The 24,924-nt window shown below is 37.2% G+C and overlaps 1 protein-coding gene and 1 long non-coding RNA gene across 7 annotated transcripts in view; one reads left to right on the top strand and one right to left on the bottom strand.

Annotated features, from left to right (window-relative positions):
- Positions 1–5,599, top strand: part of LOC307189193 — a 325,811-nt gene extending 320,212 nt beyond the window's left edge. The window contains exon 4 of the long non-coding RNA XR_013829115.1: positions 1,625–5,599. This is a non-coding gene — a long non-coding RNA (uncharacterized lncRNA). The remainder of the gene's footprint in view (positions 1–1,624) is intronic.
- Positions 5,600–10,813: 5,214 nt separating this feature from the next.
- The window catches only part of LINGO2 (leucine rich repeat and Ig domain containing 2), a 1,187,073-nt gene continuing 1,172,962 nt past the window's right edge, over positions 10,814–24,924 (bottom strand). For all 6 annotated transcript variants that reach the window (XM_079927035.1, XM_079927036.1, XM_079927039.1 and 3 more), the window contains one exon: positions 10,814–13,525. In XM_079927035.1, the coding sequence (XP_079783161.1) occupies positions 11,669–13,489 (1,821 nt within the window). In that variant the 5' untranslated portion in view covers positions 13,490–13,525 and the 3' untranslated portion in view covers positions 10,814–11,668. The remainder of the gene's footprint in view (positions 13,526–24,924) is intronic.

Raw genomic sequence — 24,924 nt, 5'->3', positions numbered from 1 at the left:
AATAGGGCTTAGCTGAACAATATGGCAATTAAAATTGGCCCTCTAAGAAAATAATTACAGTGGTTGTTGAAAAGAATTTGTCCTTTGAGCAAAACAGACAGCATGAAAAGAATCATCATGAAACGGGTGGATTTTAGCTTCCCTTCCAACAAAAGGGAAAAGAGGATGTATGTTAAAACAATGGTACAGAAAGCTGGGGAGTCAGACTGAAAACAACAGAAAACCCTAGGCAATAAATTTCTCCAATGAAATGCATCCCCTTGAAGATATCCATTCAAACTCTTGTTTTATATTGAAATAACTACCCCCACCCCCAGCACCTGGAAGGGAATCATTTTATTATCCTTTGTTAAAATTACTTTAATAATTTTTCCAAGCTAACATCTCTCAAAGAGAGGGAAATTCGTGATGAATCTTGTAGACATCATATTAAAGATAAACCAAGCCAACTGATGGTCAATTAGATTCTAATTGTATTAGGGAGCAGACCTGGGCCTCCCAGGGGGAGAGGGGTTCATACTCAATGACCTTGTCCAGGCACTCGAAATCCTGTAGCACCTTTGTATTAGGCCCCCTATTCTACAACAGTTCCCTCATGCTTTTACTGTAAGCCTCACAGCACCCTTGTGAGGTAGGTAGTGTTACGGTCCTTTTGAGAGAGAGGGATGCAGAGATGTTAAGTATCTTGCCCATTAACATGAATCCAGTGACAGAGCCCTTAGAACTCTTACTCCAGATCCTTGTCTTTTCAGTACTTAACTACACTGACTCCCTGAGAGTGGATCATTAAAGCAGGTAGGTCCTTAAAGCCAGATTAGTACCTGGCCATTTGGACACTAAGGCCCGTCTCTAAACTACATGATTTGGATGATGGAATGTGAAATAAGTTGTGGTCAACTGTGAAAGCCAAAGTTAATATGGAGAAATGCAGGATTAAAGTTGGGACTACAATTTGATAACAGTTTTATTTATTGATGTACTGTTGAGTTACTATGATAATGGATACTCAGTAGATGTTACATGATTAAGTAGATGAATGAATGAATGAATGAGTGAATGAATGGAGATTGTGCTTGGATAGGTGGAAAATTAAATTTTGTACATGTTTTAAAACTAGAACTAGAGAAATCTGATTTCCAATTTCTAATCAAGAATGAGAAGGAAAGAGTTCAGTAGATTCCTGAATTTTCTGTGGGCATGTATTTGAGCTAATACTGACAGCAGATACACAGACATTTAAAATAACTTTTAATATAGAATCTGTGTACTTACTGGTTTTGAATCCAAACTATGAAGATCAATATTAGAGGCATTGCCACATACGTAAAGACCATCCATTTCCCTTCAAAACGAAATTCCCTTAAGTATACCTATTTTCTCATTGCCATTTATTTGAAAAGCTTGTGCTCTCCACTTCTTATCAAATCCTATTTTGAAAATACATTGGACTAAAACAGTGAACTTCTTCTCTCTTGACTCACCAGTCAGGGAACACTTTTCAGTTACTTTCCGTTTCTGTGAACCTATTTTTTTTTACTCCAGAAGACTCAGGACAGAAAACAGCTGCCATGTATTGAAACCAGCCCTCCATTAATACCAGCAAATTTGTTTTTTTTAATTGCAGTGCCGTGGAAGGCCCTTGAGACCACTAAAGTGGAGGCAACCGGATTCTCCAGGTGTCGCTAAAATAGAAGAGTTGATGTAAATCAAGATGGTGGCGCTGACTTGGTAATCTCTTTGCATTCACATTTGTTCTGTGTTCAGTAAATTAATTCCCAGTAAGATGTCTGAACTGATACACAGTGAGGCTTAAAGAAACTCTGGACACTATGGTATGGGTTTGTTTGTGTATGTGTGTGTGTGTTTAAAGAAGTGTTTATCTAACTTTCACGAGAGCCCTGAATGTATGTAATAGATGTAACCTGTTAGTCTTTTGTACATCCAGCTAATAGCCCATGAGTGAAAGAATAGATTAAATGTAGTGAATTGTCTCTATGCCATGGTACCAGCATGCTTGATTTCTTGTGCTTAAGAATATGAGGAGTGATGCTGTCATTAGAAAAGGCTTATATAAATGAGGAGGATCTGCTAAATAGATTTATCTTCCAATATGACAGTGAACAAAATTATTCAATATATTCAATATATGTTCAATATACAACTAACTTTTGCAATAATGTTTAAGATATAGGTCTTTCAAGTAAAGATGTAACCTATGTAGTAGTATGTTGTTTCTCACAGAGACTTTCCGTGGGTTTTCATCTTTCAGACCCTATTTTCTTAGTGATTGAGTTCTGTTCTTAGTTTTCTTTATTAGAGGCAAACAGAATTGTGAGAATCCTCAGATAAACCAGATATTTTCCATCTGCCTTTTCTTTTTCCTTATCTTTCTCCTGGTAGTTCTTAGTAATTGTGTGTGTGTGTGTGTGTGTGTGTGTGTGTGTGTGTGTGTGTCTGGCATTAAACTACATGTACTATATAGAGAGACTTATTGACATGTTCTGACATTCTGATTTACCCAGTTCAGAGTATTATGGAATGAAACAATGCCTGTAGAGCTATAACAAGAGTTTTCCTTTCAATCCAAAGTTTTTATAGAGGGTCATAATTTTTGCATTTAGTTGTTTATAAGAGTTGATGAAAGGCACCGAGTGACAAGCCCTACAAGCCAGTGTTTTCACATTTTTCCATCCATCGGTGGCAGAATTCCTAGGTGAATTTCCCCTCAGGAATCCCATTAAGGTTTCTCAGTTTTTTCCTCAACTTGGCCTTATTCCACATTAGTCTTCACATCCTGGGTTTTAGGTCTGACAATGAGGTAATTATGAAAAGAATATTGGGTTCTATAATATACTTATCTGCCTTAACGGGAGTATGTAGGAACTCATAACTTTTATTTAGACTGTCTCAAATGACACAGAAACATTAACAGCTGGAGCAGGATGCCCATGACTAAGGAAAATGAGAGGGAGAAAAAGACCAAAAATATCCCCCCAACTCAGAAACTCAAAACTCTGATGGGCTTGAAGCATTTATGAAGCTTGAAATTTATGAAGCAACACAAGGTCAGAATGTCCTCATAAGGACAGAGCCAGAAGCCAGACTGCTAAGGGTACATTTGGCTCTCATTTAAACTTCATTATATTGTCTTCTTTCCTCTTATCCTTATTTAAGAAAAAGTCCTGAAATATTGGGGCTATCTTTTCCCTGATCAGGGAATAACTTGATCAGGGAACAGGTTACTGGACAACCTAACTTGTGATGTATTAGTTGGTAGAGATGTATTCCCAACATACTCAAAACTATATTCATGGAAGATCTTTCTCCGTTTTGGTCATGCTAGTTTAGTGGTATAAAAGGAAAGCCCACTGTCAGAGCTGTGACTCTTAGTTACGCAGCTTTGGCAGTACCAACAAATCTTTCAGGAGGAGGAAGCGCCTTTCTGGTGGTAAGCTCTTCATTCTGCAATTAAAGAATAGCGAGGCGGCCTTTTGTGAATTTCTTGCTAGCAGCCTCAGAGTTTGAGTATCTGCTGCTGCCTGGAGGTGAATCTTGGACTTTCTTGTATTTAGCAGTACGGCTTCCAGGTCCCATTCCTGCCAGGTTTCTGCTTCCTCCACTTACTCTCTCTTCACTGGAAGGCATCTAACAAGCTCTAGGGGGTGAAGATGAAACCACAGGATGACGCTCCCTGAGCACACCTCCCTAAAGCCTGTTCCCTTAAGCACCAAAGGTGAGGAGAGAGCACCTTTGCTCTCAGAAGAAAGAGTGCACAAAGGGCAGTTTTTACATTTTCAGTTCTTTTCCTCTTTTACACTAGACAGTCTTCTTTCCTTTGTTACCAATTTGCCTGAAGACGAGAGAAAAGATTTTTCTCTTTTTAATATTTTGCGCCTTATCTTCCACGATGTCTCGATCGTAGATAGTTGGCTGAGTGAAAGCTAACTCAGGGAAGGTGACTAGATGATGATGTTGTGTGTATGGCTTGCTGAACCCTGCAGTTCTTGATCAAATGTATTTCATATCTAAAGTCATGGCCATTACTTGCTTTTGTAACCAACTCAAATGGATGAGATGATTTTGCAAGTGATACAGGATTTATCTTCAGTAAGGTAGAATATATTTCTAGTGCGGTTGATATGACCTAAATTTGGAATATTCAGCGGCTCAAGTCATGGCCCCTTGGAATTTTGCTTACAATGAACCTGAAAACCTGGCCTCTGATTCCCTTCTGAGTGGTTTCCATTCACCCCAGCAGTAGAATCAGATTGCCCTGGGCCTGCTGCTTCTCTGACTGGAATTATCTGTAGATTATCTGTTCTAATGACAATGTTAAAGATATTTATGCAACCTCATATTCCCGGTAAGGCTCATATAACCTACCTCTCTCAATAAGGAAATATTTTCTGATAGATGACTCCAATTGTCTTTTATTACATTTCATTTCTTAATAGTACCCAAATGGATTTAACTGAGATGTCAGATACTTAAGCCCTTTACATCAATAAAGAAAACATGTGTTCTTAACTTACTTTACATGTTAATAAAATAAGTTAACTTATTTTTACATGTTAAAAATAAAACATGCCCACAATAAATCAATATAGTCAATGAGGCATAAACCTAAATCAAGATACTTTTGTCATTAGCACTAATTTTTTTTGAGAACAAAAACAAGCTATCAGGCATTTAAAAAAAAAGTTTTCTAGGTTGTTGGTTAGTAGCTTCCAGTAATGGGATGGTCCCAGAATAAGACTTTGATAAGACATTAAAGAAAAACACAGACACACAATTCTGTTGTTGTTTTTTTTTCTCCTGCTCAAGCTTATCAACTTTAAAAACAGTTACATTTTATACACTTAAAAAAAAATCCAGTCACCCTCCCCCTCATATTTATATATGTATATATAAACAATAGCTTTTAAACTGATTATTTGGGGGCATTTCATACCATATGGAAAAGGATAAAACGTAAGCAGACAACTGACTTGCATATCAAAGCAACACACATGTATGTGTGGTACACCTGATTTTATAACTGGGGAGGAAAAGAGCATGTTTCCTTCCAAAGAGCCTCTAAAAAGTTTGTTCATGACTCAGTTCCTCTCTCTTGCCATCACATAGATATGTATATGACTCAGTGTGTTGCTGGACACACACTGTTGTAAAGATTGAATTCTTTTTGCAAGTCTCAATTATCCCCCTGCTTAGTCTTCATTTGTTGATTACATGGTATTACAGATTACATTGATTTCATTGTAGTGGAGATTAAAAATATTAAAGCAATTTAGAATAGGAAGTTTTCAAGAAAATGAAGGAAGTTAACATGGCAACCAAATGTCTGGGTTTTTGTTTTTTGTTTGTCCTTGTAGAATGGACCCAGCATCTTTGACTCTGACCCATTTGTAGTATGGAAAGTTATCTTTTGAACTTTATTGGAATTAATACAGTTAACCAATTTAGGAGAATGTGAATTTGCATTTTTGTTATCTTCTAATGGCTATTTTGCATATTAAAGGCAAAGCCTTCCTTAAAATATGCAGTACTCTCTTGATTATGCCAGCTCTTTGCTCATTCTGCTAAGGCTATAAATAAAGCTTCTATTTAAGGCTGGCATTATATCAACCCACCTGCTTCTAGAAAAGAGAGAGAAAAAAAATCAGAATCACTCAACCTGCAGATTGCTGTCAGCTTGTGATTATGTGAATGGTAAGTCTTAACTTTTAAAGTGTTATGTGAGATAGGCTGGAGGGCTTTTTAAAAAAAGCAATTTCCAGTTTAACAATTGCCCAAGAATTTCTGAGTACTAATGAGAGGAGACTTTTCCCTGGGGAGAGCATTCACTGATGAGGTCTGACAGCAGCTGGGGGGTGACAGTGGTGGGTAAGGCAGAACTGGAGAATGAGGGATCATTTCAATTGTAGTATCAGGAAAGAAGGCAGGAATGGGGGGGGGTACGAAAGCTTTCCTCTCTCTGTGAGCTGTCTCAGGGGAGTTAGTAGCCCCTGATCTTTTCCTCCTTCCTATTCAGAATGTTCTCCAGGGAGAGGGGCAAGGGGAGGGGAGAAGAGGTATTAAAGACTTTGGCCAACTGGAGAAGGGCAGTCTGGGTACTTGCAAGCTTGTCTTGATCAGATTCCTATATTTTGAAAGAGGAACATCAGCTTCAGTTCAGGCCTGTTTTAGAAAAACAAAGCTTTTACAAACTTCTTAATTATGTCTTTTTTTTTTTTTTTTTGCTGCAAACATTTTATCCTAGACAATCTGTTGAAAAGCTCACAACAGGTAAGCAGTTTCCATTCTCTAACATTTTTGAGAAAATATGCAGAGCTACATTTACTGCTACCAAAACAGAAAAGCCAACTTCAGATTCGAAAACCTGTCATTCATTGTTGATTTAAAGCATGGTTTACTTGGCTAAATCTTGCAGGTCTAGGCCTATGGCTGCTAAACCCATTTTTTGTTAGGTAACTTCTTAGCTAAATATCATGGCAAATCAGCTCTCATTTTGATCTTATTGACTTAGACTGTGAAGCTGTCCTTTCCCTGTAGCAGGACTTTTGCTGGAGTGAGACTGAGAAGGCTCTCTTTGGAACGGCTTTTGGAGGAGTTAAGGGAAGAGTAACAGAGATTCATGTCAAATGTTTGCCAAAGTACCAGCAAGCACACTCTGCTGCCTAACACGCAACTCTAAAATCAACAAGTCAGGTAATGATTCATTCCTCAAGGCTTTCCACACACGAGGGCAAGGATAACTCCAGAACGTCCTCAATCAGAAGAGAGCAAGGATTTTAGAAGAAAGGATGGGGCTCTCAAAGCCAATGGTGGAAAGTCAATGGAAATCACCAGGCACCTCGTGTACTGATATTAGTCTAATGGGAAATGTTTCTAGGACTTTAACCCCAGGAATAAAGGGGATAAATCTTTACCTAAATACTAAGTAGAATGAATAGCTTTGGCCTCACATGCTTTGTTACTAGGTTCACATGGCATAAAATCCATTTGGAATGGCTTATGTGAGCTATATAGGTGTGACCAGGACATAGGTAATAGGGACAAAAAAGACACTGATGAAAGTTAAAGAAGAGTATAACCTCTGATGTTTCTTCAGTTAGAAGATAACTATAAAAAATAGTAATAAAGGAAATAGGATTAAAATGGATTCAAACGTCTCCTTCCAACCCTTCTTTAAACTTCTCATATTTTTTTGGTCAGGTCTTAGCCTTCTAAGTTGAAAATGATGTGTATTTTTTTTCTTTCCTAGAAAGCCTCAAGACATATTCTGTGGTGTTGAACAACTTCTGAGCACAGTCCCTGAAGTTAAAACAAATGTCTTGATGTGGAGATAAAGAGAGACCCTGGAAGGGTAAGTTAATCTACATGGGGCTCAACTCAATTTTTCTTCTCCAAGATCACATCCTCTCTTTTGTACCTTATAATATATAAACATATTTGTTCCCGCTTGAGTCATGGAAAATGACAAAGGTCAGGCTTAAATGCAGGTGAGATTTAAATAATTCTTTTTTGAAAAAGTCCTGGAAGACTGTAATTTCTGGACTCCTCTGAGAACTGAAGAGAACAGAATATTTGACAGAGCAATGGAAAAAGAATCCACCTTGAACACTTTAGAGCAAATCCTGAATGCCTTTATACTACTGGGGAGTTGTTGGTGATAAGCAAAAGTTCTGAGGAACTTGAGCAGAACCAGAGCTCTGAAAACGTCCTCTGGGACTAGGAAATACAAGTCTTGGCAATTCTTGGTTTACATTTTCAAACTTTGAGAATATCTGAGAAGCTCATAATTATAAATGCAATGAAAATGAAAAAAAAGTAAGTAACATGAGAACCTGAAAAAGTAGAAATCCCTTGCCAGGAACACGTTAGGCCAAATCGTTTGGTGAGTTATCATACTCTAATAACATGTATTTCAGACATTTGGGGGCATGGATCAATTCTCTGGCCATTAGGGCTCTAGTCGGGGAATTTTTCTTCTAGAAATTTAATGCCTAGGAAGTATAAAATCTTCTCTGAAGATGCTTAATATGCACACAGAACTGGTCAACCCAGAGTTAAATGCTGAGCCAAACAACTGTATTTCTTCTTAGGACAGTTTGAACAAATACTCTGGGAAGATGATGACCCTGAGATGACTACTCAGGGGAAAATTTGGCCCACTTGCTGATCTAAACTGCTGTTGGTTACCACAGTCTAGTTGGACCTGACAAAGAGGTAAACTGAGGCCATAAGGAAAAATTCCCTTTGTGAAATTCAATCCTAGAGCCCCAAGATTCTAGTCAACGGAACCCAAGATCAGAGCTCTGCAGTTATAAAAAGGAACCCAAGATCTGAACAGATAGTGAGAATGTAGAAAATTAAGTGGCCATTCAGTTACCTATAAATCCTTTACTATGATGCTTCAGACAGAAAGTCACAGATTCTCCTAGAACTATCTGGCCAGTACATTTTTATGATCAGATCACTTATCCAGGTGGCATATTTCTTTTTTTTTTGTAGTCTATTGGAGCCCAATTCAAATAGTAATTTTACTCTTCTTGGAAACATTGGGTTTAGGAATAATTCGGGAGAGTACTATTTTAGTGCAATGTTGACCAAACTGGGTTCTGTGGAACTCTAGTTTTTCAAGATGTTTAACAGTTGCATCATGAAAAGAAGCGCTTCATGCTCAGATAAGTTAGAGAAACCCCAAGGTAAACAAAATTAAACAGGATTCTTGTTTATTGGACTTTTCAGAGGATTTATTAGGCTCAAATAGATATTGAACCTCCACGAGGTGGTTACAGAATGCACCATTTTCCCAACTTATTAGTCTATGGGACTCTTTTTTGGGAAGAATGCTTATTAATGTCTTAAATAACTAGTGTTCCAGGGATCAGAGTATGGAAACCCCTGAGAGAGTGCAATCTCTTTTCTTCCTGTGGAATAACAACTAAATCTTTTCACGGATGAGTTAACTTTAATCCAATTTCATTTGACTAAGCTTTTTGGTCAACTTTTATTTTGACAGAAAATAGCAGTTAGAATTATAAAGCCCTTTTACTAACTGCTAAATGTTTCTCTCTCTCTTTTTGTTGGCCAATTAGTTAAGTACTTACTCCATGCAAAGTACTCTCCACTAACTTTTGGAAGACTCTCTAACTTTGTTCATTCTCAAGTTTGAAAGACTCCATTCCATTTGCACACAAGTTGGAATTCTGATAGAATTTGTAAGATCTTGATTTGTATTGTTAGATATAAATAAGGTAGTTAATTGCCATAAGAGGGAAATATATTTCTAAGTGAGGTATGATAATCATCAGGAAAGTCAAATGAAAAATGATTCAAGCAGGCAATTCTTCAATCTTTCTATCTCATTTTCCACCCTTTATTAAGGGAGAAATGGGCTTAACCATGTTGCTATCCAGTTGGCAAACAATTTCTGGACCTGTCACTTTTTTATTGGGGTCAATTTAATTTTATTGAAGTTACTCAAAATTTCAAATACTCAAAAAAGCCAGCTTTTTGAACGTCAAACCTCCAGTCTGATATGTCAAGAAACAAACCCCAGAGACCTTCTACTCCACCTTACATGCTGTCCAAAAGGGTGCTCTTTCTTAGGTCTCTCTCAAAGTGTGAAAAGTGTAGATATCTATCTGTTCTATGCTAATTACATATATCATATGTCATGAATACACTCTATATATTCAGTGCTTTCTCAGATCACATAAATATAGTTGACCTTGAACAACATGGGTTTGAACTGTGCAGGTCCACTTATACACAAATTCTTTTCAACAGTAAATACTATAAGTACTATGCGATCTGAGGTTGGTTGAATCCATGGATGTGGAATTGTGGATACACAGGGCTAAGTTATATGAAGATTTTCAACTGTGCAGAGCATCATCATCCCTAACTCCCAAGTTCAAGGGTCAACTGTATATGCTTTGAAAACCACTGACTCAACCTTTAGCCAAATGGAATTATGTCTCATTTGAACCAGGTCACTGGTGGTAATGGCATGACGCCATTGTTTTTAAACTATAATATTTTAACTTTGAGTACCAATCAGTAACACAAACTGAATTGGATAAACAGCCTTCATTCAGAGGGGTGAAAGTGTCAGCACGATTTAACCTACTTATAGGGGTAAATCGTAGTTTTTCCTCAGTGGAGAGAAAAAAAAAAAATCAGTAAGTGCTGCTTAATCTACCTTGTTTTTCGCCACTTCTTTAAAAACAAGACAGATTCTTCTTGTCTACACCAGACAATTTTCAAAATAAAAATCAGTATCTATTTGGAGAGGAAGCAGGGAGAAACCCTGAAGTTGTCCATTTAAGATAATACTGTGGGGCTTCCCTGGTGGCGCAGTGGTTGAGAGTCCGCCTGCCGATGCAGGGGACACGGGTTCGTGCCCCGGTCCGGGAAAAAAAAAAGATAATACTGTGTTTAAAGTATTTGAATAGACAACAGCAGAGTTGCAGTAGCTAGATGATTCCTTAGACTGGAAGCAATCTAGCCTTCAGACAGCTATCATATTTTAAACAGATCCTTAGTTGCATGGATCGTGTAATGCATGGATCACCCTGGTTTGTGCTGGAATCTGAGAAGAACTCCTCCTTATCCAGAGAGCTTTTAAACATCTGAACAGTTGATCTTAGCTACGAGCTGAATAGTGCCCTATGAGTACATATAACAAGCACATCCTCTTCCATTTTCCATTAACCCATTAGTAGCAATCGATGAAAGTAAAATCAAGTTGTGGTTAGATGAATAATTTTCATTATTAACACCTACCTTGCATTTTACAGGTATAAACAGTGGCACACCACCTTCTGGAGAAACCAAGGACTTTGTAACAGTAAACTGGTCCAGTGTGATATCACAAGTATAAAAAATATTCCATTCTGTATCAAAACTAGGCACATGCCTTTATTTATAGTAACAGAAGTTAACAGAATTGAGCATTTTTGCCTTGGGTCCTATTTCTTGGCATCCTACGTCAGACAAACACATCTTTCAACATATATCCGCCCATAACTCCAGGGATCTAGTCTCAGGGTTATCTCTATGTAAAGGAAGGTGAAATCACACTTGGATCGATAGTGGTGAGTAACTAAAAGCACAACCTCTCATTCATATTGCTTTAAAACATATACAGCATATATGTTTCAAAAAAAAAAAGAGTAAAGAATATACTGATTTCTTTGTGGTGTTGAACCAACAATACGGTATGATGCAAGGCTTTAACAAATGAGAATCAGAGATACAAATTTTTCTGTAGAGTATGTTTTGGACAAATGTGTCTTTTTAATATGTAAATCCTACATTGTAGGTTGTTCCTTTTTATGTATTCTTTTGTTTTTGCAGTGGTAGAAAATGTTGAATAACTGTCCATGAGCATAAGCCAAAGGTCAGGTTCATTACTGAGATCCCCAGAATGCCAATATTTGCAATGCAAACAATTAGTATCCCACTGTGTGAAGGGCTCTGACACATGCCTGCCTTGAGGCGGCGAGTCTCCATCAGAAGTCCTCCTGCTTCCACGGACCCTGCTTTGACACAGGGGCAGCGGCACTAAGCTGCCTTTTAACCTAGTGCTTTACTGTGCCAGGCTGTCTTAACTGGTTACCAACAATGACACGGAAACCATAGCTGGAGTGGTCGACCCTCAAATCATTTTCATGTTGAACCTCCTGGGTCCAGCCACCTCCCCTTCCACAACAGCACCATTGTTTTTTCGGGGTACATACTCAAGGTCAATGCTGTTTTTGTGTTTGCCTTTCCCACGGCTCCACACAAAAAGGAGGAGAAAACAAAATAAAACCACTCCCAGGAATGTGAAACAGCCCATGGCTGTAGACACCAGTATTGTTTTAAGGTCCAGGGAAAAAGTATTGGCATTGGTGCCATTGGAAACGGTGTCATTGGAGTCGGTCATGTACATAGGGGTCCTGTTTGCATAAAGGAAGCGGTCTGAAGTGAATCCTTTCACAGTTAAGGAGGCCGTGTAGGTGTCATTCCCAGCGGCGTTGCTAGCGATGCAAACGTACATCCCGCTGTCTTGATCCTGGGCAAAACGGATTTCCAAGGTGCCATCGCCCAACACAGTGGCTCTTCCATTGGACTTGGCGGTGATGAAACGCCTTCGAGGTGTCACCCAGGAAATCACAGGCTGTGGGTCTCCATCAGCATTGCATTCTAGCTGGACCGTCTGCCCCTCATCCACTAGCAGATGCTGCAACTTCTTTTCACGGATTTTGGGTTTTTTGCAGGTAAAGTAAAAAGAAAGGGCAGTGCTATGGAAATCCTTGAATGACCTCTCACGAATGGTGTCTGGGCCAGCACACATGGGCTGCTGGCCACCGAACTGCAGGGTGGGGTGACGCTGCAGGATCCAGAGAAGGCGGCAGTCACAGGCCAGTGGGTTGTTATTAATGCTCAGGACCTCCAAAGCCCTAGGGGAGGAGAAGACATTCTCTTCCAAAGTTTCCAGTAGGTTCTGAGACACATTGAGCACACGAAGGAAGCGGAGCCCTTGGAAGGAGTGAGGCTCAATGGTGCGGAGCTGGGCCCCCACTATGTGAAGCTCCTGAAGGCGGATCAGGTCCGAGAACATGCCTGCTTCGATAGTGCTGATGGGATTGTAGGAGAGGTTAAGGTGGGTCAGATAGACCAGGTGTTTAAAGGCAAGGAAGGGTACCACGGACAGGTTGGTGTTCGTGATTGAGAGGGATGTGAGGTTGAGACCATAGAGGCTATTGGCAGGCATCATATCCAGTAAGGGCCAATAGTCAATCTCTAGATGTTTCAGGTGGAACAGTCTTTTAAAGGCATACACGGGCATGTTGTTGATATTGAGATGCTTCAGATGCAGGCTGATGAGGCTGCGGAGATGGGAGAGGGCTTCTGTTGGTACCGCTGTTAGGTTGCATTTCTCCAGGGTGAGCTGCTCCAAGCTAAGCAGCCCACTGAAGGCCCTATGTGATATATAAACCAAATCATTATCCCCCACTTCTAGAGACTTCAGGTTATGCAAATCCTGGAACATGTAGTCCAGTAAAATGACAATCTTATTTTCGCTAATGTCAAGCTTGGTGAGGTTGGCGAGGCCCGTGAAGACCCCCAGAGGGACCAACTTCAGGCGATTGCCCTTCAGGCGGAGGGAACGCAGGTTGAAGAGGTTGTTAAATGCTCCTGGCTCCACATTGGCGATGATGTTGTCACTCAGGTCTATCTCCTCCAGCAGAGGGTATGAGATGAATTCTTCAGGGTTGACACTTTTCAGCCTGTTCTTGCTGAGGTCCAAGATTTTGGTCTCGATGGGAATGCCCTCTGGGATGGCGATCAGTCTCCTTCGGTGGCAGCTAACAGATTTGTTCTGGGCTGAGCACTCGCAGCGAGCAGGGCAGCCAATGGTGGATCCCATGAAGATTAAGACCACAGCCAGACCCAGGAATGGCTGCCAACATGATAAGGCCGTGTGAAGCATGACTCCCCCTCTTAGTCTTACACCTTGGTCACGGGCCTGCAGGAGAAGGGGCCAAAGAAAGGAGGAAGAGAAATTGAGTTAGGACATAGATAGGTAAAGAGACATAAATGAGACAGTGAGTACAATGAAGAAGACCCTGGATTTGGAGCGCTACAGATCTGAGCTTTAAACCTGAGAGCTGCCATTGTTAGCTACACGATCTCAGGTAAGTTACTGCGTCTCCCTGTACTTCAGTTTTCTTGGCTGTAAAATGGAAATGAGGGGGATGATAATAGTAGCTTCCTAGAGTTATGACAATTTCAGTATTGGACAACTGCAAAGAGACTATGACAGTGTCTGGCACAGACTGTGGAGCAAAACAATACATTTCACAAAAGGTTCTGTTTTGAACTCAAAGGACCGAAGCAGAGGTCAATGGCTAAGAGGACACCTGTTCATTTTGAATCAGTGTCTGCATCTCTGATGTTTGGGAATGTCATCCTCTGTTCAGAATGAAGCTAACAGAAGCTTCATTCAACATCAGGCCCTTGGGTTCCAAGTACAAAACAAAGTTACATTCAGAGAAAGAGGATGAGACTTTTTACCTTCATATATAAGTTTTCTATGTAAAAAGTCCCTTTCAATTAGAAGGTGTACCTCTTTCATAATTCAGTAAATTTTGATTTATGAAGGGTTTTTCTTTTTTGAGGTAAACAAAAAGATCCTCAAAATCTCCCTGTACTCTTCATGTTTGTCATAGAGATGAGGCAGAATCCAGGCATCATAGCCGCTCTGATGATGAAAATGCTTTCTTTAAGATTTTGGGTTAAATATGTAAGAGTGAGAAGAGTCATCATTTTAAGGAAAAAAATGTTTTTAAATAATAAATGGACTATCATTTCTTCATATTTAAATTCAAACCCAGTAAACATGTTAACCTGAAGTTAAATAGGTATCAAATGAGATTGGAAATGAGTATGTTTTAAATGTATATAGTTAAGCAGACACTGAACTTCCGGCTCAACTGAATAGCGAGGGGTGTGTTATGGAGCAGTGCTTCTCAACCTGAGATCCCTGGGGGTGCACTTCATCCAAAAACACCATATTTTACTCAAAGGTAAGTTGTTTAAGACAATATTTTTAGATAAAAAAGTATTTGACGAAATTTCAGCATTTGCTGCTGAGCTGTAAGAGTATAATTCTCCAGTCAATGTTTACATATATGTCTCTGTCTGTATGTATAGCTATGTCTACATCTAAACAAATCTATCCATAAAAAATAACAGCTAGGGCTTCCCTGGTGGCGCAGTGGTTAAGAGTCCGCCTGCCGATGCAGGGGACATGGGTTCGTGCCCCGGTCCGGGAGGGTCCCACATGCCGTGGAGCGGCTGGGCCCGTGAGCCGTGGCCGCTGAGCCTGCGCATCCGGAGCCTGTGCTCCGCAATGGGAGAGGCCACAACAGTGAGAGGCCCGCGTACCACAAAAAACAAAAACAAAAACAACTAGGAACAAACTTAATACTGAATCACTAGGCAAATGGCCTTAAAATGCAGAAAAAAAGTGAAGATGCAAAAAGCGCTACCAAATCAATTATAAGAGAACACAGATTTAGTTTTGCCACATCTTTTCCAATAATTCTATCTTTGTAGATCAAACTAAAATCTGTCTTGAAAACCAAAAGAAATCAACTGAAAAATTATTAGAACAAAGAGAATAAGTAAATTAACATACTACAAAATGAAAATAATTTTCATATATATAAATCATTTAGAAAATATTACTGTGTAAAATGATTCCAGTCACAGCATCTCTGAAAAAAATTAAATTCCTTAGAATAAACTAAACAAGAAATACACAAAGTATTACAACCATTCAGCCCTACTAAGGAAACAAAATAAAACTTACTAAAAAGAGGGATATAGTATATATATTTCAATAGAAAGATTCCATATTATAAAGACATTAATTCTTAGTAAATATATACATTTCAAAGAGATATTTTTGACTTGAAAAATTCTAAAGTTCATTTGGAAGAATATAAATATGAGAAATATCAGAAATATTAAAAAATAGTAATGAAAACAGACTTACCCTACAAAATATTTAAACATAAATTACAAAAATTAATAAAAAATAGTATCATGCTGACACAAAAATACAGAGTTAATGAAACAGAAAGAGTAAGGAATTATATCTAAATACATTTGAGAAGTCAGTATATGTGAATGGTGGCATTTTAATCCAGTGAGAAAAATATAAGTGGCTAGATATTTAGTGGGAAAATTTGCACATCAACTTCACTGGTTCCAATAAGATAAATTCTAGAAGAAAGTTTAAAATGCAAGAACAAATAATGAATCAGAAGAAAATTCATTAATATTACAATAATAGAACTGAAAAGCCTATTTCTGTGATGAAACCTAGCAACCATGAAAGAGAAGAATCTATTCAATTGTGTGTAGTTAAAAAATTATAACACACAAATAAACAACAGACACAAACACAAAGGCCATTGCTAAAATGGAGAATATCTTTTAGGCTTATAATAGATGAGGGATTAAACATAGTACTAAACAAACGGTTCTTGTTAATCAATAAGGACAAGAGGTGAATGTCAATAGAAAACTAGGCAATGAATGTAATAAAAACTAAAAGCAGCTAATAAATATGTGAAAAGCTGGCTAACTTCATTAGTAAGCAAAGAAATACAAATTAAACAACAGGGGTATATCATTTTGCTTATCAGATTGACAAAGTTCAATAATTATTTTTGCCCAGAATTAACAAGAGTAGAAGGAACTGATATAAGAAATATAAACTGGTATAATCTTCAGGAGGTTCAGGTACAACAATGAGGCGGTTAATGGATAAATTAAATTTTAAGAAAACTAAGTTCAATATGTTCATCCCTTTGAAACATTTTTTTCCTTGTAAATTTTATTTTTTTAAACCACTTTATTGAGGTATGACTGACATACAGAAAACTGTACATATTTAATGTATAGAATTTGAGTTTGGAGATAAGTATATATCCATGAAACCATCACCACAATCTATGCCATAAACATATGTACCACCTCCATAAAAAGAGGGTAGATCTTATGAAGCTTTTCTTTTTTCCTAGCAACGTATCATAGGGAAATAATTTAACATAGGTGTACATAGATGTTTGGTACAGGCTTGTATAGAATATAGGAAAACTGGAAATATGTAATAGTAGGAGTTTAGTTATACATTAAGATACAACCATACTATAAAATATCACGTAGCCAATAACACATAAGACTAAGGTCTATACTTATTAACATGGAAAAATGAAATAGATATATACTCCTATTTGTGTGAATATATATTAATGTTTATATATATGTAGGCAAGGACAAAATTGGGATGACATAATGACAGTGTTGACCATTATTATGAGATTGTGGGATTAAATGTGATTTCCATTTTCTTATAACTTTACATGCATTCTCTTTCTTTCCACAATATACCTGTATTACTTTTATAAACAGAAAAACAAAACTACTTTGATTTTTGTAATTGCTTTGACATGTAAAATGTCATGGATATATTTTACAATAAGGGATCAAATTTGCATTGATATTTTTAAAGGTTATTTAAATTTTCATATAAATCTTAGCGTCACTTGCCAATTTCTAAGAGTCTGCTGGGACATTGATAAGAGTTGTGTTGAATCTATAGGTTTTTGTGGAGAATTGATATTGTAACAATATTTAGTTTTCTAGCCCATGAACGTGGTACTCTCCATTTATTCAGGTCTTCTTTAATTTCCTTCAGCAAGTGTTTCTTCCTTTCTAACTTTTATGCCTTTATTTTTGTGCCTTTTTGTGTTTGCTACTATCTCTATGATAATGTTGAACAGAAGTACTGAAAGCTATCTTCCTTACTTTGTTCCTAATCTTAAGAGAAACCATTCCTTTTTTTTTTTTTTCACCATTAGGTTTGATGTTAGCTGTAGGTTTTTTCTTTTTTTATATAGATGTCCTTTATTAGATTGAGCAAGCTCTCTTCTCTTCCTAGTTAACTAAGAATTTTTATCATAAATGAGTTATTGAATTTTGAAAAATGCTTTTCTGCATCTATTCGGGTGGTCTTGTTATTATTCTTTTAGTATGGTAAATAATATTGATTTTTTTGAATGTTACACCAACTTTCAACTTTTGGGATAAACCCCATTTATATAAAGTGTGTATGTATATATATATATATATATATATATATATATATATATATATACACACACACACATTTTATTGGGTTTGTTTTGCTAGTATTTGGTAAATTTTCTGTTTCATGAGAATTTTTTCTCTGGTTTTTAGATCTCTTGTGATGTATTTGTGTAGCGTTACTATGGGTAATAGAGATCTCATAAAATCAGTTGGAAAATATTTCCTTGGCTTCTATTTTTTAAAGGGTTGGTGTAGGATTGTTATTTCTTTCTAAAATATTTGATAGAAATTACCAGTGAAACCAACAGAGCCTCGAGTTTTCTCTGTGGGAATGTTTTGACAGGTAAGTCAATTTCCTCTGCGTATATTGAAATATTTAGATAATCTATTTTGTGTGTGTCAGTTTCGGTAATTTGTTTAAGGAATTTGTCTACTTCATCTAAGCTATCAGATTTGCCTGAAGCCATAAAGTTCCCTTATTATTCTTTTAATGTCTGTAAGCTCTCTAGGTCATCTCTTTCATTCCTGATATTGCTAAGTTGTGAATTTCTTTTTTCTCCATAAGTTTAGCTAGAATTTTGTCAATTTTATTGAACTTTTCAAATACAAACTTTTACTTATATTTTCTCATTAATTTCTGTTTTATGCTTATTATTTCTGTCCCTCTATTTACTTTGGGTTCAGTTTGCTTTCTCTTTTTTTTTTTAAACTTCCTAGGGTAGAACCTTAGGTCACTAATTTTGGACCTTTTTTCTTTAAGCTTTTAAAAGTATAAATATCCCTTCAGGATATTTATACAGGACTGCCATAGCTGCACTTCACAAATTTTAATATTATTTTAAAAGATTATCATTCAGTCAAAAAGTTTTTCAAATTTACTTTGTTGTTTCCGTCGTTGACCTATGGATGGTTTAGTTTTGAGTTAGTTTATTTCCAAGTATTTAGGTCTTTTCTAGATTCTTATTGTTTTTTATTTCTAATTTAATTCTGTTGTGGTCAGAGAACAAACTGCAAAATGACAACCTTCTAAAATCTACTGAGATTGTTTTATGGACCACCATACGATCAATCTTAATTACTATTCCATGTGTACTTAAAATAAATATGTACTTGCTGTTTTGGGGTGTTGTGGTCTGCAAAAGTCATGAAGATTAATATGGTTGCTTGTGTTAATAAGGATTGGGAACTTTTTCTAAGTAATTCTATCAGTGACAGAGGTGCGTGTTAAAATCTCCAGATATGTATGTGAATTTGTCTATACCTCCCTAAGTTACGTAGGTTCTTGTGTCACATATTTTGAAGTTCTGATATTAAGCAGATGTTCAGTTCTGATGTATTGAATTTTTTTTTATCATCGGAAAGAGTCTGTCTTTGTCTCTGGTAATACTTCTTGTCTTTAAGTCGCTTTGAATGATTAATATAGCCACTCTAGCTTTTCAAGCTTAATGTTTTCGTGGTATATATTTTTCCATTGTTTTATTTTCAACATATTTGTGTCTTTGTAGTTAAGAGCATCTCTTGTAGGCAGCAAGTGGTTACGTCTAGCTTTTTAATGTCTGATGATATCTGCAATTTCTGCATTTTGTTAGATTGCTTAGCCCGTTTAAATAGAATATAATTACTATTATGGTTGCATTTAAGCATGCCATTTTGCTAATCTCTTGAATTCTTTTGCTCCTCTCATTCTCCTGTCTTCTGTTTTAAACAGTTAGATTTTAGTATGCGTTTCAGTTCTTCTTTCTGTATTTATTTACATTACTTTTATTTGTTGCTGTATGGATTAGAGTATACCTCTCTAACTTACCACAATTTACTTACACTTTTTAAAGAATTGCTTCAGGTAAAATATATAGTAGCCTTGCAACAGTATATTCTCGTTTATAGCCTCCCCCCACCATCCTTAGTGGAGGGAGGTATAGTGAGTTCTAGACAGAGAACAGTGTGTGCAGAGACATGGGAACAACGGAGAACACTCTGTGACTGGGGAATTAAAGTATGCAGTTCAGAACGGTTGGAGCAAAAACACAAGAGAAATGGAGAGGAAAAGAGGCTGAGTGGTAATTAGGGGAATGATTTACAAGGGGCTTGTAAAGTGTGATAAGCTGTTTGCACTTTATCCTGAGGGCAATGGCAAGCCATTAAAGTGGTTTATGCTAAAGAGTGATATGAACAGATTTACATTTGGGGAAGATTAATCTGACTGCAGCATGAAAAATAGACTTGCAGGAGGGGAAACCTTGAAGCTGGAAACTCAGGAAGCTGTTGCATTAATTCAAGCCAGAACAAAGTGGTCTCGAGCAGGGTCATAGGAGTAGGCTTTAGTAAATAGACAGATTCGAGAGGTGTTTTGAGACAGAGTAGAAATGCTTTCCTTATGGATTGACTGTGAGGGGTGGAGGAGAAGAGGCAAAGATGATGTCTAGCCCTCTGTCCACCGGATGGGACCTGGTGTCATTCACTGAGATGGCGAGCTTAACAGTAACAGGATGAGGAATTCCTAGTTCCTACAAATGTGTCCATCACTGGGCCAAGATGTGTGGGCAGATAAATGATTTTCTACTTCTTGAAAATAATATTTTTCAAATATTTGGGTATTTCTTTGGTAAGGCAGGGAAAATGTACTGTCTATTACAGATTTTACGTTCAAGGTAAAAGTTTTATTACACACTCTGTACTTGTCAGTTTATTTTGACGTATGGTAAAGAATGAGTTATTTTTTATAAATTCCACTGCAGAGTGTAGTCTTTTCTGGCAGAGTCTGTCCAATCTACATATCACCAGTTAGAGAAGGAGATAACTGACATCCTAGCTGATTTATTTCAGTGATGTTTTAGGGAAAGATTATTTTATTGCTTGGATCCCTTAATCGGGCTCTACGTCCAACATGGAAATGACAGTATCTAACTCAATCATGGCTGCAACTTAACCAGAAAGGAGTTCAACTAAAGGTGGATAGAAGCAAGTATCTTGTTCCTTAAAAAACTGGTACTTTTGGTTCCAAAGTGAAGGACCATCACAAAGAAGGATGGATAAGGGCTCAGCAAGCAGGCAGCAGGAGAGCTCTCTTCTGGTCTGGACAGCTCCCCCATTCTACTTCCGTCTTTCAGCTAAGCAGAAGTAGATAATATGGGGCCATATCTCATCACAGTTCTTTGATGTGGTTTGGAAACTGTGTAGGAAGGTTGTGCTTTATTATTCTCATCACAATATTTCTCAGTTTTAGTCTAGAAGGGCAAACTGCTGACTCCATTTAGCTTCCACTGTCAGCGGAAGTCTTGTAATCAAAGCTTTCTCTTAATGTCTGACTGTGACGACGGTTTGACAAGATGAACTTCATTTCATTAAGAATAAAGCTGGAAACTAAGATCCATAGGAAGCCGACTAGGGCCTTTCTATTAATTCTGATCAAAGGGACTCTTAGGCGCAATGACGAGTACCTTTTTCAACCTAGTGTGCGAAGTTGGATATTTTCATACTTCAACTTTTTGTGTGCTGAGTGTATTTTACAACTCATTCTATTAAAGTATGAAACAAACAAAAAACGACCATAAAGGACTTAAGGAAGCAACGGAAAAATAAAAACAATATTTGGACGCAAATACGTGGCTCAAACTGAGTTTGACGTTTGTTAGACGTGGGACATGGGTAAGCTGATACTATCTGTGATTCTCTTTATCTTCTACGTTAATTTGTGGTAATAAAGCGGGATAAATGTGAGGATTAAAGATGGTGTATTATGGTGTATTATTATTAAAGATGGTGACTAGTACATAAAGAGCTGCCATTATTGCAAATTTTTAATGGGATAATGGTTTGTTTGTTGAAACAGTATCTGTCAGAAGGCATTGCAAAGAAGACACGGATTTCCTCTGAGGACAGATTTGGACGATACTGGAGAAGGAAATCCTCAAAAGGATGATACAGTGATAAAGAGAAAAGGAGAGTTTCAAACAAACAGCCATCATTTAAAAAAACAAAAACAAACATAAGAAAGAAAAGAAAGAGGTGATGGTGGTTGTATGTTGTTGAAAAAGAAAGCTTAGAAGAGAAACAGCTGCTTTGATGATTGATAAGGTAATGATAAATTTCTTAGCCTGGGAATTCTATGATTAATTTAGTTTTCTGACTGGCAACTGAACAAGGGCACAAAACAATAAATGGATAGCACAGAAATCTCTTTAAACCTTCACACTACCAAATGATAGATTCATTTGTTTATTTATTTCCAGTAAAGCTATTTCCCAAATGGAGAGATGTGGGTGACGAGGGAGGTAAGGTGGGGAAGAAAAGAAAGTAGAGGATTTAATGAAAAAAGTGTCCAAAATATGTCTGAGATGGTAACTTCCAGGTTTCTAAAACCACAAATTCATAAATACTGGTCTGTGCCCAAATCAGATACTGAAGAGTTGTGAAAGTTGTATAAGACATTTGAAAACCAAGAGAAATCAACCTTACTTTAAGTCTTTAGTGTACGTCACCAGGGTTACCTAAGTTCTTCGAAGGACCTGAGTGAACTTGAGATTGAACCCCAAAGTCCCCGACCTGGCAGGAAACATTGGACTTGAACTGTTTTTCTGCAAAATAAAAATTATCCTTTTATGTGATCCCTAATTAACCTCCAAAGTATTGTATTTTTACCTTTTTCTCTCAACTTATTTTTGATAGGGAGGAAAGGGAAGCTTTCAATATCAAGACTCTTCTTTAACATTCAAGGGGGAAATGGAAACAGCCAACATGAAAGCCAGGTTTGGAAGGCATCTGATGTCTTATATTTTTAAAACAAAACTCACAAGTGGAATGATAAAATTACTCAGTGGCTCTTGCAGGTAGGGAAACAGCTATCCACCATTGTAGATACCTCTCAATTAATCATATGCAGATGACCAATTCTGTAAATAGCTAAAGATAGCATTTTGATCTTGAGTCACTTGGATAGAGACTGTTAGATGCTTGCAATTATCATTTGATTTATAGTCTATATAGATGTGAGATTCTATCTGTACGAAAATTAGCTGTTAATGTGATTTAATGCAATGAAATTTATGTGAAATGATCATACAGCTAGTAAACTGAACAAGCAGGACTCATGGATGTCATCACATAGCATCTTAAATTTTACCCTCCGTTTACGGCTAATTCAGAAGGGGTAAGGAGATCAGGAAAGTTCTTATTTAACTAGAACCGTCATAGATAACTTAATGTTCTCTGGGACTTGTAGATTTTAAAGTGATCCCTTTTATGTGGCAATTTCTAGGGCTCCTTGGGAGCCACAATAAAGGGATATCTCATTCGTAGTTCCCTTGACCTGGATGAGTCAGTCTCTATTCTGGTTTGTTGAGTAATCATCCCACAGTCCCCAGGAATATTTACCTCCAGCTAATGTTTGCTGAGGTCCCATTATCCTCCCAGATGGCATTATAGTAGGGGACCTAAGACACTGTCCTTACTGGCTTTCTCATGCATGTTGCCCTCATTTGGTATGGGGAAAACTCATTTGCCCAGAAAAAACCGCCACCAATGTAGAAAAATCCCAATACAGCAGCAACTTCCTTTACTGTGCCACAGAGAGGCTATCTAGCTTAACAATTGTTCTTTAGATTTCCCAGGAAGAAGTCAGACTGAAGTCATGGTGTGTTCTTAACTACAGTGGAAGACTCTGAAGGATTCCACAAAGCCTGTTGAAGCACTTTCCTCCTGACTTGAGGAGAAGGCGGAAGCACCCTTCTTGCCTGTGAGTCATTTATCTAAGATTATATAGCCCTAGTCAGTAATGGAGCCAGTATTTCTGTGCAATTTTTACTTCAAAGGCAGAGTTCTTACAATTGACCCTGTACTACTTCCATCCTTTCTCATACATTTGCACTAAATACAATTCATCTCAAATAGATGATAGCAACTATAACTATTAAATTTTTTTTTTAATAGTAATGCTTTTTTAAAAAAAAGAACAGAGAAAAACAGAATTCCCTCATCTTCCCTCTCAGCTAAACTTTGGTATCTTTTTTCATGGTTCTGAAACAGCTTTCCACTGGACTATATCTACTTCAAAACATGAGTTCACTTTGCATTCAAGTGACTAGTAAACAATTAGTAAAGCTTGTCCAGAGTCATTAATTGTTTCTGTTTAATCTTTCCTGAAAGTGGAGCGCCCTCTGTTCTTGTGTTTATTTTGATCTCTTTGAAATGCAAATCATTTGCTCTTCTGCTATAGTTCTGAGTCTCCTTTTGGCCTACATAGAAATATTTGGACATACAGAATATGCCTGTTCTACTTAAATCTTTTACAGATGAAAGTGGTTTTTGTCTAGCTTTGAGATGTGTCTCTTTGAAATTAACATTATTAAATATATTGTAGTTGGCTTCTGATGGCTTCACAAATATATTATGTAGTGCTCCAAATCTGTAAGGCGGTATAAGGTAATGGCTAAGAACATAGGTATGCAACAATAAAAATGCGTTTAAATCTTAGCCCTTTCTTAGTCTCAGTTTTCTTACCTCTAAAATGGGAGTAATTGTAACTAACCTACTGGGTTATTGTGAGAATAAAACATGAGAGTGTATATGAAGTCGGATCTCTATACATGTTAACTATTATCATTATTATTTAGAGAAAGGAAATATTACAAATGATATCTTCTAGACATCTAAAATCTCCATTGAAGGGAGTACTTACAACCTTTCCTGATTAAATAGTCACTCTCAGGGAAAGGCGATCTGGAAGCACTGGATTTGTTTATTAAGGTAGATATTAATGTCTGTTAAGTATCTCATATTACAAATGAGAAAACTGAGGTAACCATCTTTGCCAGATAAGAGAGTTGCATCTAATATTTCCATTTATGTGCCTATTCTGTTAAGAATACTGTCATACTAATAATGCTAATAATGACTTAGTATAACTAAGGCTAATTAGTACAACTAGGTATAACTAAATCATTATTAGATTGCTGGGTGATAGGAATTTTATCATCTTTCTAGCTACTTTGTAGATGAGAAAATGAAGGCAAATGAAGTGAAAGCTATAAAGCAAAAAAGCTAAGCAAGAACATGTAATTTTTATATCTCAAGACACTTCTAATAGATTTTTGCCTCTAACTTTAGTAGATACTTGACTTTATTTTAGCAACTGATGGCTGCCAAATGATTGCTTGAATTTCCTCCAGAAAAGAGTGGGAAACTACCCCAAAAGAAAGTATATTCAATTCAACTCAATAAACACATTATAAGTACCTCGTATGTTCAAGGCAGAGAGCTGGGGACGTA

Source organism: Stenella coeruleoalba (genome assembly GCF_951394435.1).
Source record: "Stenella coeruleoalba genome assembly, chromosome: 7".
Taxonomy (NCBI): domain Eukaryota; kingdom Metazoa; phylum Chordata; class Mammalia; order Artiodactyla; family Delphinidae; genus Stenella; species Stenella coeruleoalba.
This window is presented reverse-complemented; position numbering and strand designations above follow the sequence as displayed.